The sequence below is a fragment of the Amblyomma mixtum genome, chromosome 6 (genome assembly GCF_055824585.1).
Source record: "Amblyomma mixtum isolate Tamu chromosome 6, ASM5582458v1, whole genome shotgun sequence".
In the NCBI taxonomy this organism is placed as follows: Eukaryota; Metazoa; Arthropoda; class Arachnida; order Ixodida; family Ixodidae; genus Amblyomma; species Amblyomma mixtum.
This window is the reverse complement of record NC_143017.1, coordinates 74,820,730-74,835,077: the sequence shown is the minus strand read 5'-3', so window position 1 is coordinate 74,835,077 and position 14,348 is coordinate 74,820,730. Positions and strand designations below refer to the sequence as shown.

At 49.5% G+C, this 14,348-nt stretch overlaps 1 protein-coding gene across 1 annotated transcript in view; it reads left to right on the top strand.

Moving 5' to 3' along the window:
• Window positions 1–14,348, top strand: part of LOC149339401 (cell adhesion molecule Dscam1-like) — a 272,801-nt gene that overhangs the window by 214,598 nt on the left and 43,855 nt on the right. Inside the window, exons 13-17 of the mRNA XM_089548180.1 lie at window positions 6,203–6,376; window positions 7,485–7,626; window positions 10,156–10,310; window positions 11,709–11,840; window positions 13,853–14,035. Of these exons, the coding sequence (XP_089404306.1) occupies window positions 6,203–6,376; window positions 7,485–7,626; window positions 10,156–10,310; window positions 11,709–11,840; window positions 13,853–14,035 (786 nt within the window). The remainder of the gene's footprint in view (window positions 1–6,202; window positions 6,377–7,484; window positions 7,627–10,155; window positions 10,311–11,708; window positions 11,841–13,852; window positions 14,036–14,348) is intronic.

The window sequence follows — 14,348 nt, the reverse complement described above, 5'->3', positions numbered from 1 at the left end:
GAGTGGGATAAAGGGGAGGTAACCGAGTTAAACATAAATAAGCTCAAATTGCTGGACACCGGGCGATAACGGAAGGATAGATGGGAAGGACTGAAACACGAGGAAAATAAAAATAAACAAACGTAGGCTGGGTGCTCAGTTCATTTGATGCTTCTTGCGCTGTCAGTCGGTTTAAACGATGTTGAGTGCAGTGTGAGAATGGGAGGTCGTCTGTTTCGTAGACTTCTCTTGGTGATCATTATTTTCCGCTTCCCTTTCTTCTCTTCTTTTTCGTGCTACTGTTCGATGTTATTTTGCTAATAGTATATCGACTTCGCGATGTTATCACGTTAGCTATATCTTACGTTTTGTATCGATTGTCTAACACTTGTCAAAATACTCCAGCCTTGACAAATGGCATGTTACGGTACCTGTAAAAGTTTTCACTTCATGTTGCTCTTCAGCTTTATATTTTCAGTATACTTGACCATAATCCTGTAGTACAAGGTTCACATTTGAACATCCCGTACATTTTGTTCTCCTTTGACAACAGGTACTACAGTCTCTTTTACGCGTATTCAGAAGGTCACTTTTGAAGACCATTTTATTTCGCAGTAAAGAGATTTGACGCAGTAATGTTGCCCGATGCGCCAGCGTTTAATCATAGTCATTATACTTATACGCAACGCGTTTCCTCAATAAACTCACACTCCTTTTACAATGAACTCACACTCTTTCGACTGTTGATACAAAGTTCGTAAAACGTTCAAGAGCTACCACTAACACTAGTTAAAGAAATATGGGTCAGGTGTCTTAAAATAACCTTCAGGAAAGTGTCCTAATACGAGTGATCTGTTCCCAAAGACGCACTTGGTTGGCGCGAAACTTGACGCACCCATTCTACCTATTCCCTTTTTCTCATTTGCTTCAGAACGTCGACGTGGGCCCGATGTAGAGGCAAAAAATGCTCCAGCAAACATATAACTGCAATATAACTCAGAGCCCGCGTTTAATCGCAGCGGCGCTTTGTACGTGTACATTGTCGGCACCCATTACACATTGCGTGATATCGCACGATCGTTCAATCTCGAATGGAGTGCGGGAAGGAGCGGGGTACGAAAGAGAAGGAACCCCGGCACACGGTCAAATAGTGAATAGCGGGAGAAAGATTAACGGGCGGTAATCGGCAATTAACGATCGAGAGAAGAGAATGAGGGGTGGGGGAGCCGGCCGTGTGCACTATATACGGACGCGCTCTCTACTTTCTCCCACGTGCCACCAACGCCGCCGCCGCTGGGGCAGCCGGCAAAAGATAACCGACGCGCGGACAATGAGGGCTGCCGCCAAATGAAGATGGATGACACCTGTCGCCCTTCTTTCGCGTCCGCTCGCTCAGCTTGCGTAGCGTCGCCGGCGACTCCGACCCTTTCCCTTCCTTCCTCACGTCACACTTCTGCTGCAAACGCGTCGACATCGGCTCGCTTCAACTCTCTTGTCCTTGTGTTCTCTCTCATCTCTCTCTCTCTCTCTCTCTAAAAACAGTGCAACTTCGGCGTCGCTCTTCTTGGAGTTGCCTTCAGCGCTTCCATTCCTCACCCGATCGCTGCATCTTATCAACGTGGGCGCTTATAAACTCATTCGCGGTGTGGAAACTCAGTGGAAAGCGCGCGCAGCGCCACGGTGGCAGCAAAAGTGCAGCATACACAGCAGCAGCGATGGGTGAACACCAGCTGACCAGGAGCAAGAACGGTGATCCATCCACGCTCCCCGCCCTCAAGCGTAAAAAGAAAAAAAAATAAGGGAAAAAGAAAGCAGCGTCTTAGATGTAGCCAAAGATGGCAAAAGGAAGTGCAACCTCAAATACTTGCAGCTTAGGAGGCGCGCGTACTGGCATCATCCAGGTCGCGCGCGAGGAGGCAACGAGATGTGACGGAGGAAAAAAAAGTAATAAGGAAGGTAATGAACGCGCACACGGGCATTGCTTGCGGAGGGGGTATTCTGTTTATCGGCTTCATCCATTAACTTTTTTTCTCTCGCATTTCCTTTACTTTTGCCTCGATCGCTGATTGGAAGGGAGGCCGCGTTCCGCGTAATTAGTTCTCGCTCCAAAGTGGAGCGCGCGGGGTTATCGATTCGCCTTTAAGGTTTCCAGTCGGCTCACGCGCCGATAACTTCCCTCACCCTCCGCCACCTCTGACGCCCCCCCCCCTCCCCGACCCCCCATGCCACGTTTCCTCATTTTCTGGCTTCTCTGTTGCGTCCACTTACCGTTTTCTCGCTACCACCTTCTTTCTTGCGTGCACAAAATTCGTTATTGACTAGATATAAATCGAGTTAAAGAGCGCCGCAGCGGCCACTTTTATCTCGTAATCTTTTTCTTATCGCTGAGGTTTGACACTTTCCTGCGGCCCCCCTCCCCCTCCCTTTTTTTCCCTCCTCGAAAGGTATGAACGGTAAAGCCTGTGTAATAAGCGGGAAAACTATGAGGCCGGATCAATGGTCAATTATTGGTCCCCACCCCCTATCCACCCTCTCTATCTCGACGCTGTGAAATTAAGGCTATCGACTCGTCTCAACAGCGCTCTTCTGTGAGCAGCCGCACATCGGCAGAAGCGCATACCTGGCCAATGAGCTGCTTCGAAGGCCCCGTCGCTGTGCTCGAATCGTTTGCACATCTTAAGAGAGAAGCTACGGAGCATAATCTTGGTTATAAAGTGTAATCAATTACGCGGCTTATCATTACGCGCCGTCTAATAAAAGCGGAAGATTAATCCTCTAAGAGAAAAGTGAAGATGGGAGCTACAGTTCTTCGCGTCAGATTTATTGAAGATGAAGCAATTACCTGTTGTTTTCATTGATAGAAAATGACAGAGAGCCTTCGGTAGTTAATTCAAGATACTGTGTGCGTCTGTAAAAGAAGTTTTCGGCGGTCGAGCACCGGTTTAGAAGCCTATTCCAATGCGTGCCTGTCAACTCAGTTCAGGCGCCACTTCCAGGCGCCTGGATTGTTAACAGAGAAGTCGAGGATGTGGTTGTTACAACTTTATTTAACAGAAGAACAAAGGGCCCTCAAGCGTGGCTTCCTGCTAGTCTTGCCCACTACTCATGTTTGGCCAGCTTATTGAGAAACTCGCAGAGCGGCCTCCCATGAAGAGGGCGATTAGCGTGCAGTACTCGCGAGCAGAGTACTCAAGCCCGCACAGTTCTAACGCTCATTACGCGATGAGCCCCAAGCAACGTCATCGTCGCCAACATAACATCAACAGCATCCTCAGTGACATTTAGTTTACGTTTTTGCAGTCATTGCGAGGCAAACCCATCACTGTCGCTGTCATACATCTTACGCGATCACATGAGTGCCTTCACTATTTCGACCTATTTTCATTTGCAGTGTGGTCGATGTCAAGACCCAACATCTCTGTCAATATACCAAGCGTTTCACGCGACCAATACATTCGTCCAGCAGCACATCACTTTAAAACAAAAATTAAAAACACTGGAGTCAAAAGATCACAAAAGATGCACACGATGGCGACAATGATGTTTTTCTCGCGCAATAGTGTCCTGCTTGTCAGCGTGCGAGTATCATATAAATGATCATGACACGAGCATCACAGCATCACATGTGTTGTAGACCCATTTGAAAGTGGCACCACAATGGCTTCATTCAAGCGCCTCCTCTAGGGCTGTGACAGATGTTGTTCGGTTGGGAGGCGCCATTTCGTTTCCAAGTAGCCTGAGTAAGCATTCAGTTTGGACGTGAGGCTCCTTATTGTCTGCCCGATATAATGCTTCTGTGTCCGACAGCAGTTTTGGACTATGTTGTGGCACAAACAACCGGAAATAATGACTTTCGGGATAATACTGCGGCGTCACAAAACTGAGTCTGCTAAACGAAATGGCACCGTTGTCACCACCCCAAAAGCAAGTATTAACATCGAGGTTTCCTATCACCGCTCCGCGTAGGCTCGCGCCACGACTACCTCTGCGAGAATCATGCTGTGTAGCTGGTTCTGACGATGCGCTTTAATATAACAATGGCAGCTTTGGCCAAAGAGCGCCATAACGCAATGTATTTTTGTTACACAAGGTGGGGTCAAAATACTAAATTTCCAAGCATTTCACCCTAAATAAGCCGAGCGCCAGGCCAGGCGAAGGTTTGTACCCATTGTATCGCCGGTGGGTACCGTGCGGCACCCGGTCTCGAACCCTGTCCCTCCAGCATGCGGGGCGAGTGGTCAAGCCACTAGGCCACCGCTGCGGTGTGCTGTGGAACTCGCAGCCCGCGAATATGAAAGAAAAATGGAGGTGGCACTAAGCACCGCTCCAAGGGTTTGTCCCGATAGCGTTACTGAGTTAGCCCATAGATCATGCCAAATTGGTCGTTCTCAACTTTACAGCAATATGTCCCTGGGGTTCCTTTCACCACTCATGGCGCAATGGAGCAGCTGTCAAACGATGTGCCACTGCCCTGTGATGGCAGGTGCTACCACCGGTTGGGCTTGCGCGACGCACGTTGCTCTTCCCGAGCAACTCTCTCGACCAATCACTAATTAAACTGGCACTTGCCACTGTGGGAAGTTTTCTAACTATCCGGTGGGCAGGTTGTGATGACGCCGCAAGGTCACGTGGCCTAGGTGGCCAACTTAAGTTGCTTCTCCGGGAATTTTTCACTTACAAAGCCGACGGTGTAGATGACGCCGTATTTTCTTTAGAATGGGAGCTTTAACTCCGTCGCCTTAAAACATTACGCGATCATATTGGCGGCAACATTGAAATGCAATGCGCAGCCAGCCATATCTTCATATCGCGGTGCGTGGCGCTGCCCGAATGGCAGTGGCGAAGCAAGCCAACGGAACAATCGTGCAAGGAGGCGTTGGTGACCGCGCTTCTTGAATTGACATTGAACGGCGCTTGGTTTACCCGTTGCATTTAAAATATAGTTTTGAAGACGAGCAAGACGTTTGAACCTGTCAGTCACCGAGCAATGCTTCAGGTAGCTCCAACAGCCGCTTCTGTAAAGGACCCCACACGCGTAAGCACGAAAGGTTCGAATATCTTTGTCGATTACGGTTGAAAGCAGCAGTAATTCAAGGAGTTCATCAACATGTCGAGGCGCCCCTCAGTGTCGCAAGCACCTCCACTCTTCTGGCAGGTGTCGCAAGACTTTCCGACATCCCCTCTCCCGTACTGTACGATCAGATACGCGAAGAGCCTTTTGTTGAGCACGTCACCCCAGTAGGAGCTTCCTCTTAACAGACTTCACAGACGCTGAATGGATCCTCCGAATCCATGAGCTCGAAAGCTGACGACGCAGGACTGAGGCAGTTCGACAGCATTAGGAGTGGCTTTCTTCCTGCAGGGGACCTAATACGAATGATAATGACCGTAATAATGGTTTGGTTTGGTTTATTGGGGTTTGACGTCCCAAAGCGACTCAGGCTAAGAGGTACGCCGTAGTGACGGGCTCGGAAATTTCGTCCATTTGGTGTTCTCTAACATGCACTGACATCGCACAGTACACGGGCCTCTAGAATTTCACCTCCATGAAAATTCGGTCGCCGCGGCCGGGATCGAACCCGCGTCCCTCGGGTCAGCAGCGGAGCGCCATAACCACTGAGCTACAGCGGCTGCTTGACCGTAATTATGGTGCTGGTGATGACAGTGATGCGACTTTTAAGAGGCGCACCTTTTGTGCAGTCCGCGTGCAAGGGCGGATTTCTGCGTCGTTCTTGTATGAGGCGGTTGTCGGGGCGATCCTATCTATGCATTTATTTTTTTTTTAAACTTTCTTCGTCCCAAAAAAATTGCGTTTTTGTGATGTTCCGAAATAAAGTTACTCCCTTACGAGTTGGCCGCCTCATCCTTCCTCCTAAATCCGCCCCTGTCTGCGTGCCTAGCCCATGTAGCTTCATCCGCTTCCAATACACATCTGGTGAGGAATGTACAAGGCGGACAGTCCGATCGCCTAGTCGTCTTAAACGTTCTGGAACACGGCTTTAACTCATTGCGCCACAGAGCGGACGAGAATGGGCATTTTAATCATGGTTTCATCATTTCTCACCAAAATTCTCCTATTATCGCTAATTGGCCCCCCTGAATTTCTTAAGCATTCTTCTTTTTTTCTCTTAACATTTGCGAAAGAATGACTGAAGCGTTGCATTGCTGACACCAGCAATGTTTTAGAAGTGAAAGACTGCGACACTGTTTCCTCTTTGCACAGATCCTGCTGCCACGGAATATCGGCAGATCCTCAGCGGTCCAGACTACCAGGTCTTCGAAAACGGAACGCTGCGCGTGGCCCAGGTTCAGGTGTCGGACCGCGGTTCCTACCTGTGCCAAGCCAGCAACGGCGTCGGCACGGGACTCAGTACGGTCATCACGCTCAAGGTTCACGGTAAGCCTCCTTGAAAAACGTGACCTTGCAACATTACACAACTTAGGCTGAACTGACCGCCACGTGTTCGCCCAAGCTTGGCCACTGGAGGCGACGCTCAATGCGCTCTTGAGTCCTCGTGCATTCTTCTTGCAAGACCAGAAAGCTAATCTAGACAAGCTTCCTGGTGGCTCGATGCGCATTTCATTTTAATAGTTCTTCAAAAAGGCATGAACGAAGACGTGGACTACAGTGAAGTTCCGCTTGCCTTGCCCATGTCGGAATATGTCCATGTTTTCCTTCGCGGTTTCTAAAATACAAGGCTACAACCTGGAAACCGCGGATTCATTTTATAAGACGGACCTGTGTGTGCATGTGGGGAAGTTAATGTTTTGTGAGCTTATTGATCAATATTACCTCAAAACAGGACATCTTAACGAAGTAAAGAAGAAATAAATACAGCTGGGATAGCTCTAAAGAACAAAGCGGGAGATACCCCTCAAAGGACACCCTCCCGACAATGCCGTCGGCCAATTTTCTTGACTCCGCGGTTAATCCTAATAAGCCATGGTTAATCCCCTTTCATCTGCCGCCGCCTGCGATTTCCGGCTAGCAGGTCAAAGGGGATTAAACACGACGTCATGAGAATCAGTCGGTGGTATTGGCTGGAGGGCTGCCTTTTAGGACATTTGCCGCTTTGTTCTTCATTTGTATCTGACTATAGTACCAGCAAGAGCTGAAATGAAACAACTGGAGGCAACCGCTCTGCTTCTCAGTGTCTCCACAGCGCGTGCTTTGTCATCCTCTCGCTCACCCACTACCATGCACAAGAGAATCCGAGGGGGTTGGGGGGGGGGGGGGGAGTAGGAGGTATCAGGACCGAGGGGGAACAGTGGTAAACGACATATTGCTTGCGAAACGAGTGGTATGCACGATGCAGCGTTCAGGTCTCTAAGCAGCGCTCTTACTTATCGCACGCACTGCGCGCAGACTTCTTCCTGCGTCGACACTTTTCACTTACTTGTCGGTGCGCGCGAGGGGCAAAAACTACGTTCACGAAGGTGTTTGGTTTTCGCTCAGCGACTGAAGGAAGCCGCGCCACATCGACACGTCTCCTACCTCCTCGCAGTGCCAGCGCGGTTTGGCGAGTCGTACCGAAACCAGACCGTGCAGCGAGGTCACAGCGTCGGGCTCGAGTGCAGAGCCTTCGGCGATGCGCCCATCAGCATCAGCTGGAGCCGCAATGGACGCCGACTGGACACTCACAAATTGTGCGTTCCTTCTTTCTCTCTCTCTTTCACTTCCCTCCTTTCTCCCTTGTTCCCTGTCGAGCTTCCCTCTCCGCTGCCCCAGCTTCTTGCACTCCCTCGCTCCTCTTCCGTTCCCGTCCTTCTGCAACAGTGTTTTCATCGTTTTCTGACGCGACCCTTCTCGACATTCTGGTCGGCGTTTCGTCGCAGCCGCGAGGAGCCAATCTCGCACCCACGCCGAGAGAGCCAGCTAGGGAGTGGGGGGGGAAGCGAACCCGTCGCGGTAAAGAGCGCGGAAAGAAGGGAGAAAGGGTCGCTAGGGTGGATGAGCGGGTGGGAAGGAGCAGGAGAAGAGGGAGGCACGAGAAATGCCCATCTGCTGCCAACTTCCGCGCCATTTTTTCCCGTGTCGGTGTCGCTCCCAACTGCGCGCCCGCGGCAGCGTCTCCACCGCGCGATCATTAAAGGGAAACGAAAGGCAACGCGGCGGCAAGCGAAGCGCGCCCCCTGGCCTGGGAAGAGAAAGGAGGCGCGCGAAAAGGGAAACTTCTGAAGGGACGTCCCCAAAAAGGGAGAAAAAAAAAGGAAGCTCGAGAGATGGGGAAGAAAGAACAGCAAAGACGTGCTGCAACTTGGCACGCGAGGACAGGAGTGGCTGGCTGAAGAGGGTGAGGGGGGGTGAAGAACTCGTGTCTCGTCGTCGGCCTGACCGTTTCCAGCAGACCCTTCGTGTTGTTGTCTCTGGCGTTGACGGCAGTCGTATGATAAAGTAGCCGCGATGGAGCTTGTTTTGCGCTGGGAACACGGACCCGGTACATAAGGCGCGCTATGCAAGGGGGGAGGCCCCTCTCATGGCTGATGCAGTGGTAGAAACAAACGATCGCCTGGTAAACGTGTGCGCGCGTGGAAGTGTTTTGGTCTCGAATTGCCCTGCGAAGCAAAGGTCCATTAGAGATGAACAAGCTCTAACGAGCCGGCGATATTTCTTCTTTCCCTCTCCGGAAGCCAAATGAATTCGTCCCAGCCGGCTTTTCAAAGGCTTCGTTCGCCCCGTTCGGAGATCTTTTTATCCCGGTCGTTTGTTTTCTCTTCCTGTTTTCTTCTCACAGCCGTCGTTCCGCTAGTGAGCGCCGTTGCCGGCAAACACGCCCATTGGGAGACGGGGAGTTTCTCCCAGGGAACAAATGAACCGTATCGACGGGTAACGCTCGGCGGCTTTTTGCGCACCCGGACACTGCTCTGGCGACAGCTGTGGTACAAATCAGTGGCTCCGATCGTTCGTGAAGATTGCGGGGCCGGAGGCAGGGGGCAAGGGAGAGAGCTCGCGGCCGAACTTGACAAGAAGGAAGCATTACGATGAGAGATGTCTGCCACTTAAAAAAAGTAGATTTGTAACTTTGTGAAACGTGCATGGACGTTTAATTGACAGCCAGATAAGGATTTAGCAACAGCTGCGTCTCTACGACATCTATTACAACTCTATGTGTCTGGACACATCGCAGTCTGCAGTTGGGTGGGCACCCTTCTTGTCATTTCAGGAAGTGGTTGTTTTCCCCTGTGTATCCGAGTCAGCGTAAACTGTAGTAATCCAATTCTAGTTATACGTTGATAGAAATTTAACTAGTACATTGATTTTCTGTCGTACTAACTTTAATTGTTGTATTTATTGGGGCAGTGATTTTTTTTAAGGCGGAAGCCTTTAATGCCTCATTGTTGTAAGCAGGAGTTGTCGACAGAAATGTCACGCTTTTCAATTGGTTGAAATGGTCACGATGTCAAAGTGCGGGAATTTCAAACGGGGCCAATTGTACTTTTGGTTAGTTACCATGCAACCAATTAAAGGGGGATATAGTGATGCTCCAAGTAAGTGGGACTGAGTTCAGTTACTCAGTTAATTAACCTAATTTCCTAGTCAGAACAGATAAATAAATAAAACCGAGTAGGAAATTGGTCGAGTGTGGGAATCGAACCAGGGTATCCGGAGTGCGAGACGAGCACGCTAACCCCTCCGCCATGCCAGCTCAATGGTTTGGAATGAACAAAGGCGCGTCTAGTGAATATGGTGTCTTCGTTCACTCCCATCTTCCTTCCTTCCCTTACGGCGAGGTTCAGGTGTCCACCGACATATGCTAGACAAATGCATTTCCTTTCCTCAAAAACCAAATTACCGACGAGCAAGGCGTAGAGCCGAACGGGCGATGGTGTCCTGTGGACTCCCTGGCAGCGTTGCAAGACGCTGTCGCGTTCCACTCTTAGAGGCGAAGCTCAAAATCTTAACCATTTATCAGCGACAGAAGCAGCAACACCACGCTTAAGGCTTTCGCCTCACCGCACTTTAGGTCAACAAAGTGCCCCCCTGAATTTTTTAACGTGCCTCGATTCAGCGTGCCAAAGTAACTTGATCGAGGCATCCTACTCAAGACGAGCGCCACAGATGGCGTGCGCCAATAGTGGGTCTCCACACCCCGTACTATAGCGCTTTAGAATATACTATAGAGCACCATGTCCGCAGCCTTTTTTTTTTCTTACCGCTACGTGTATTGTCGGCAGGCGGGGCTCACGGGTGAAGAACAAATCGCTGCCGGACGGACATCTCTCCACGTTGTCGGTGCCCGACGCTCAGCGGGACCACTCTGGAATATACGTCTGCGAGGTGTCCAACGACTACGGTCAGGATGAAACCCAGATCAGGCTCATTGTGCAAGGTACGAAATTGTTCATTCCTATCTCGCCATATCACCTCAATCCCTTTCAGCCTTTTGTAGCTAGGTGTTGGGGTGGAATTTGTAATAAATGGTGTCCTTTGATATTACCACTTTTAGGAGGAATAGAAAAAGCATATTTATTTCACCCCGAGCTCATTCCAGATTTATCGTGATGCATGAGCGCTTGAATATTTGGTACGCCTGGGGCTTCGATGAATTAGCTACACCTGCGGCAAGTATTAGAATAATGCTTATCGGCCCTTTAAGCTCCGCCATATAGCTACGAATGGAATTTCTGCAGCTTTCTCAAACTTTGATCGCTGACGAAAAAATCGCCTGATTTCGCGATTTGTATTTCATAGCTTCTTTCCAATCTTCTTTCTTCGTAATATTGATTAAGTTTCAGTTTTGTAACATTTCAGAAGTCCAATATAAATTTTTCCAGCTTGTGTGTGCGTCTTTAGGTAGCTATAATCATTTATATTCTTTCCTGTAGTTTATACCTTTAGCATAGATTTTTTTGTCCGCTCCTAAGCAAAATTCGTGCTTTCTGTAACCATCCCCTAAACAATTTGCGTTCGAACGATCAACCATTTGGTTTATAAAATTCAAAGAGCTTGCAAATTTGCACGTAGAATGTTGTTACATGCTTGTTTCATTTAAAGAAATCCATTTAACCGGTGGGGGGGGGGGGGGGGGGATTCTTCTAAGTACTCTGAATGGGTGTATGTATCCAATGTACTTTTACATGTGTACAATGTATACATCCAGAGGACGTATACCTTTGTTATATTGCGCATGAGCGCATTGTAAGTTCACAACGGACTACTTTCATTGCGTGTCTGTTAGCTCACAGGAGCAGATACAATAGAAAATGTGGAGACTTTTATGACACGCCTTGTGCTTGCTGAGTAGCGACAGCAGAAAAGCTCGACCCTGTAAAGCGAAGGGATATCTAAATCGACCTAAAGTTGGGTGTCTACGTCTTTAGCTGCAATAAATGCGGCGTCGTAAAATGCCAGCGGCCGCATCAAGCTGGGGACAAGTTCATTCGTAGAAAATAATGCGCCACTGAAAGAAAGAAAAGAAGGGGGAGGAAAGGGAGGGGGGGGGGGGCGCCATAAAACGAGACGCTTGCAGCGTCATTGCGCTCGCCTTGACGCCTCATAAACACCGCTAACGACGCCTGCTTGTTTTTATGCATTTTAGGCTGCCTATAAAGACCCGGAAACAATGTCACACTTCTGTGTCATGGCCGCAACGGATTCTTGGTCAACGAAATTTGGATTTCTATGAAGCAAATAGTTATCATACGTCCCTCCAAGCTTGCACGCCACAGAAAGAGTCGCGCGCATCAAGTGCTTATTGCAACCCATTTATTCGATGACATCTTCGCAGAACCTCCGGAACCGCCTCCGGGCTTCAACGTGACCAACGTAAACAGCCGGTCCGTGAGCCTGATGTGGAGCGAGCCTTACAGCGGAAACAGCCCTATACTCTCCTACCTCATCCAGTACAAAAACGCCTCGGGTTTGTTACACTTTGAGTCTTTGTTACGCCAGCCGCATGCTCATTGTGAAGTAACGCTACTACGCCTAAATATGAGTACTCATGCTACGTGTCTTCTATGTTGAGCGGTTTTTGCACTGATTATTTCCCAGTACCTTCTTGGTAAAATCATACCAACTAAAGTGTCGACAACAGAAGCGAATGAGCGGACTGTTCCGCAGCTCATACACACTGTCCAAAACCAAATCATTGGTTGAAAGCAATGAATGAGGCAAGTGTGGGTCTTGTCGACAATGCGTTTTCAGTGAAATAAAGTTAGCCGATAATTACACTTCTCGGTAATGAGATTTTTGAGCACGACCGCTGCGGTGTGTTCTCGAGCCATAGGCGACCGAATACGGAACACGCAACGGAGGCGGGTCCGTGTTTAGACTGGGGCAGCGTGCACAACGTTTTGCCGTCGATGAACCTCGCCTCGAGCGAACGGCCAGCGCGTTTAGTGTGCGCAACTCTGGCGCCATCTCTGGCGATTGACGCTTACCTTACCGATGACGTCATCGGCGTGCAGACGATGGCGCTGGCTACTTTGGTGCCGGGGTGGCCACCGCGCAACCGCCTTCGTGCTAATTCCGTACCCTCCTCCTCCTCCGCTTTCCTCCTTGCACTCTCTTTGCTGTCGCCGTATTTCATCCTCCGCTGCTCTCCGCGCTCGGTCACTACAACCGATAAGCTATCAACTTATCAACTGCTTATCAACCGATAAGCAGTTGATAAGCTTGCGTGATGTGAGAACCGCACTGGCTCAAAGAAACTGTGTGCGTGCGTGCGTGCGTGCGTGCGTGCGTGCGTGCGTGCGTGCGTGCGTGTGTGTGCGTGCGTCTGTGTGTGCGTGTGGTCGTTCCTCCGCGTAGCCCTGTTTCGATAAGCCAGCTCAGTTCTAACATCACGCTTTCAAAACTTGCCAAATGCATAACATTATTGAGATTTATCAATACAACATTTACTTAGGGTATGTGCAAACAAATGCAAATAAACTGAAGCGGAAATCATTGTTTCGTAATGAATGTCGTCCCTGAAGTGCAGCTTCGATAGAGATGCCCTATACAATAAGCACTCAAAGGAAATTGCATCCCTGGAAAGGATTTGTGCGCATTGTTTCTTCGCGTATGCGGTTGCAGGATTTCACATTTATTTATTTATTTATTTATTTATTTATTTATTTATTTATTTATTTATTTATTTATTTTGTCCTGTCCTGTCGCTCTTGTCCTGTCCGTTCTCCCTGTGTTCTGCGTGTTTTTTCTGTGCGCCGTTTTTAGATGGATCGATACCAACTAGCCCAACTTTCTGCTTTACTGAACTTTATTTATTTCTCAACTGCTCCCCTCGGGGTATTACATCAGGTGCATGGCGCAAAGTGAGAGCGAATACTACCGAGCTTCCGCCGTGTCCTTGTTCACCTGGCTTATATTCTATGGCAAGCGCTGCTAACTTCCCAGCATAGTGCTGCGGGCCACTTCTAAAATCCCGCGCAAGTGCGGGAACGACAACAACGCTTTCGGCTGAACCAAGCGCGCCTGTAGACTGCGCACCGCCTACAGCAGCGCAGGTGCAGTTTGCGCCTGTTCAGTGATAGCTAGACCGTGCAAAGACAGCAGCGTCGACAAGAGGACGAGCTGCAATTGGTCCAAATCACAGGCGAATGCACGACACAAAGGGCGACGGATATCGATAGAGACACTCGTTCGTTATTATCACGATCATTTTCAACCACCAAGAGAAAAAAAAAACGGTAGCGGAGTTTCAGTTCGGTGCGTCAGTTGTCCGTCGTTGTGTGACACATTTGTATACTTCCTTCATGAACCAGAACTGGACCTGCGGTCACTATGGATTTAAGTCGCCCCGTTTTCCTCACTCTCTTCAAGCGTACACTCTGAACGGCGCTCAATGACTAGGAGCTCTTGGCTGGTGGGCATATGTGGTGTGAGGTTGAGGCTCTGTAAGGAAGGAGAACGACACTGTCGCGTGTGCAGCGAGCTGGTCGGCGGAGCCGGACTCGTGGGTACGCAATGTGACCGCTAGCCGCGACCAGAGCTCGTGGACGGTACGCGGTCTGCACCCTGCCACATCCTACCACATCAGGGCGGCCGCGGTCAACGCGCTGGGCCTGGGACCCTTCACGCAGCCGTCCCTCACGGTCACCACCGACGAGGAAGGTACGCTGTCGCAGACTCTGGTCACACGCAGTCACTTTCTCCGAGTGACATCATTATCTTATCAGTGATGCAAGATTACGAGCGTTTATATCGGTTGAAACAAAGTTTCAGTTCTCAATTCCCGCCTGCAGAACCTTTCCTAACCGTATACAGTAGGGCCAGAAATGAGAAAAGAATGAAAAGTCACTACGAGGAAAACCAAGACGAAGCAATGCATTGACCGGACAATCTTCGCTAGTTTCACAGACTGGCGCTCAGCGAAGAACGTAAGAAGCGAATGCCGTAGTCATTTAGTTATGCTTCGAGCTCGAAA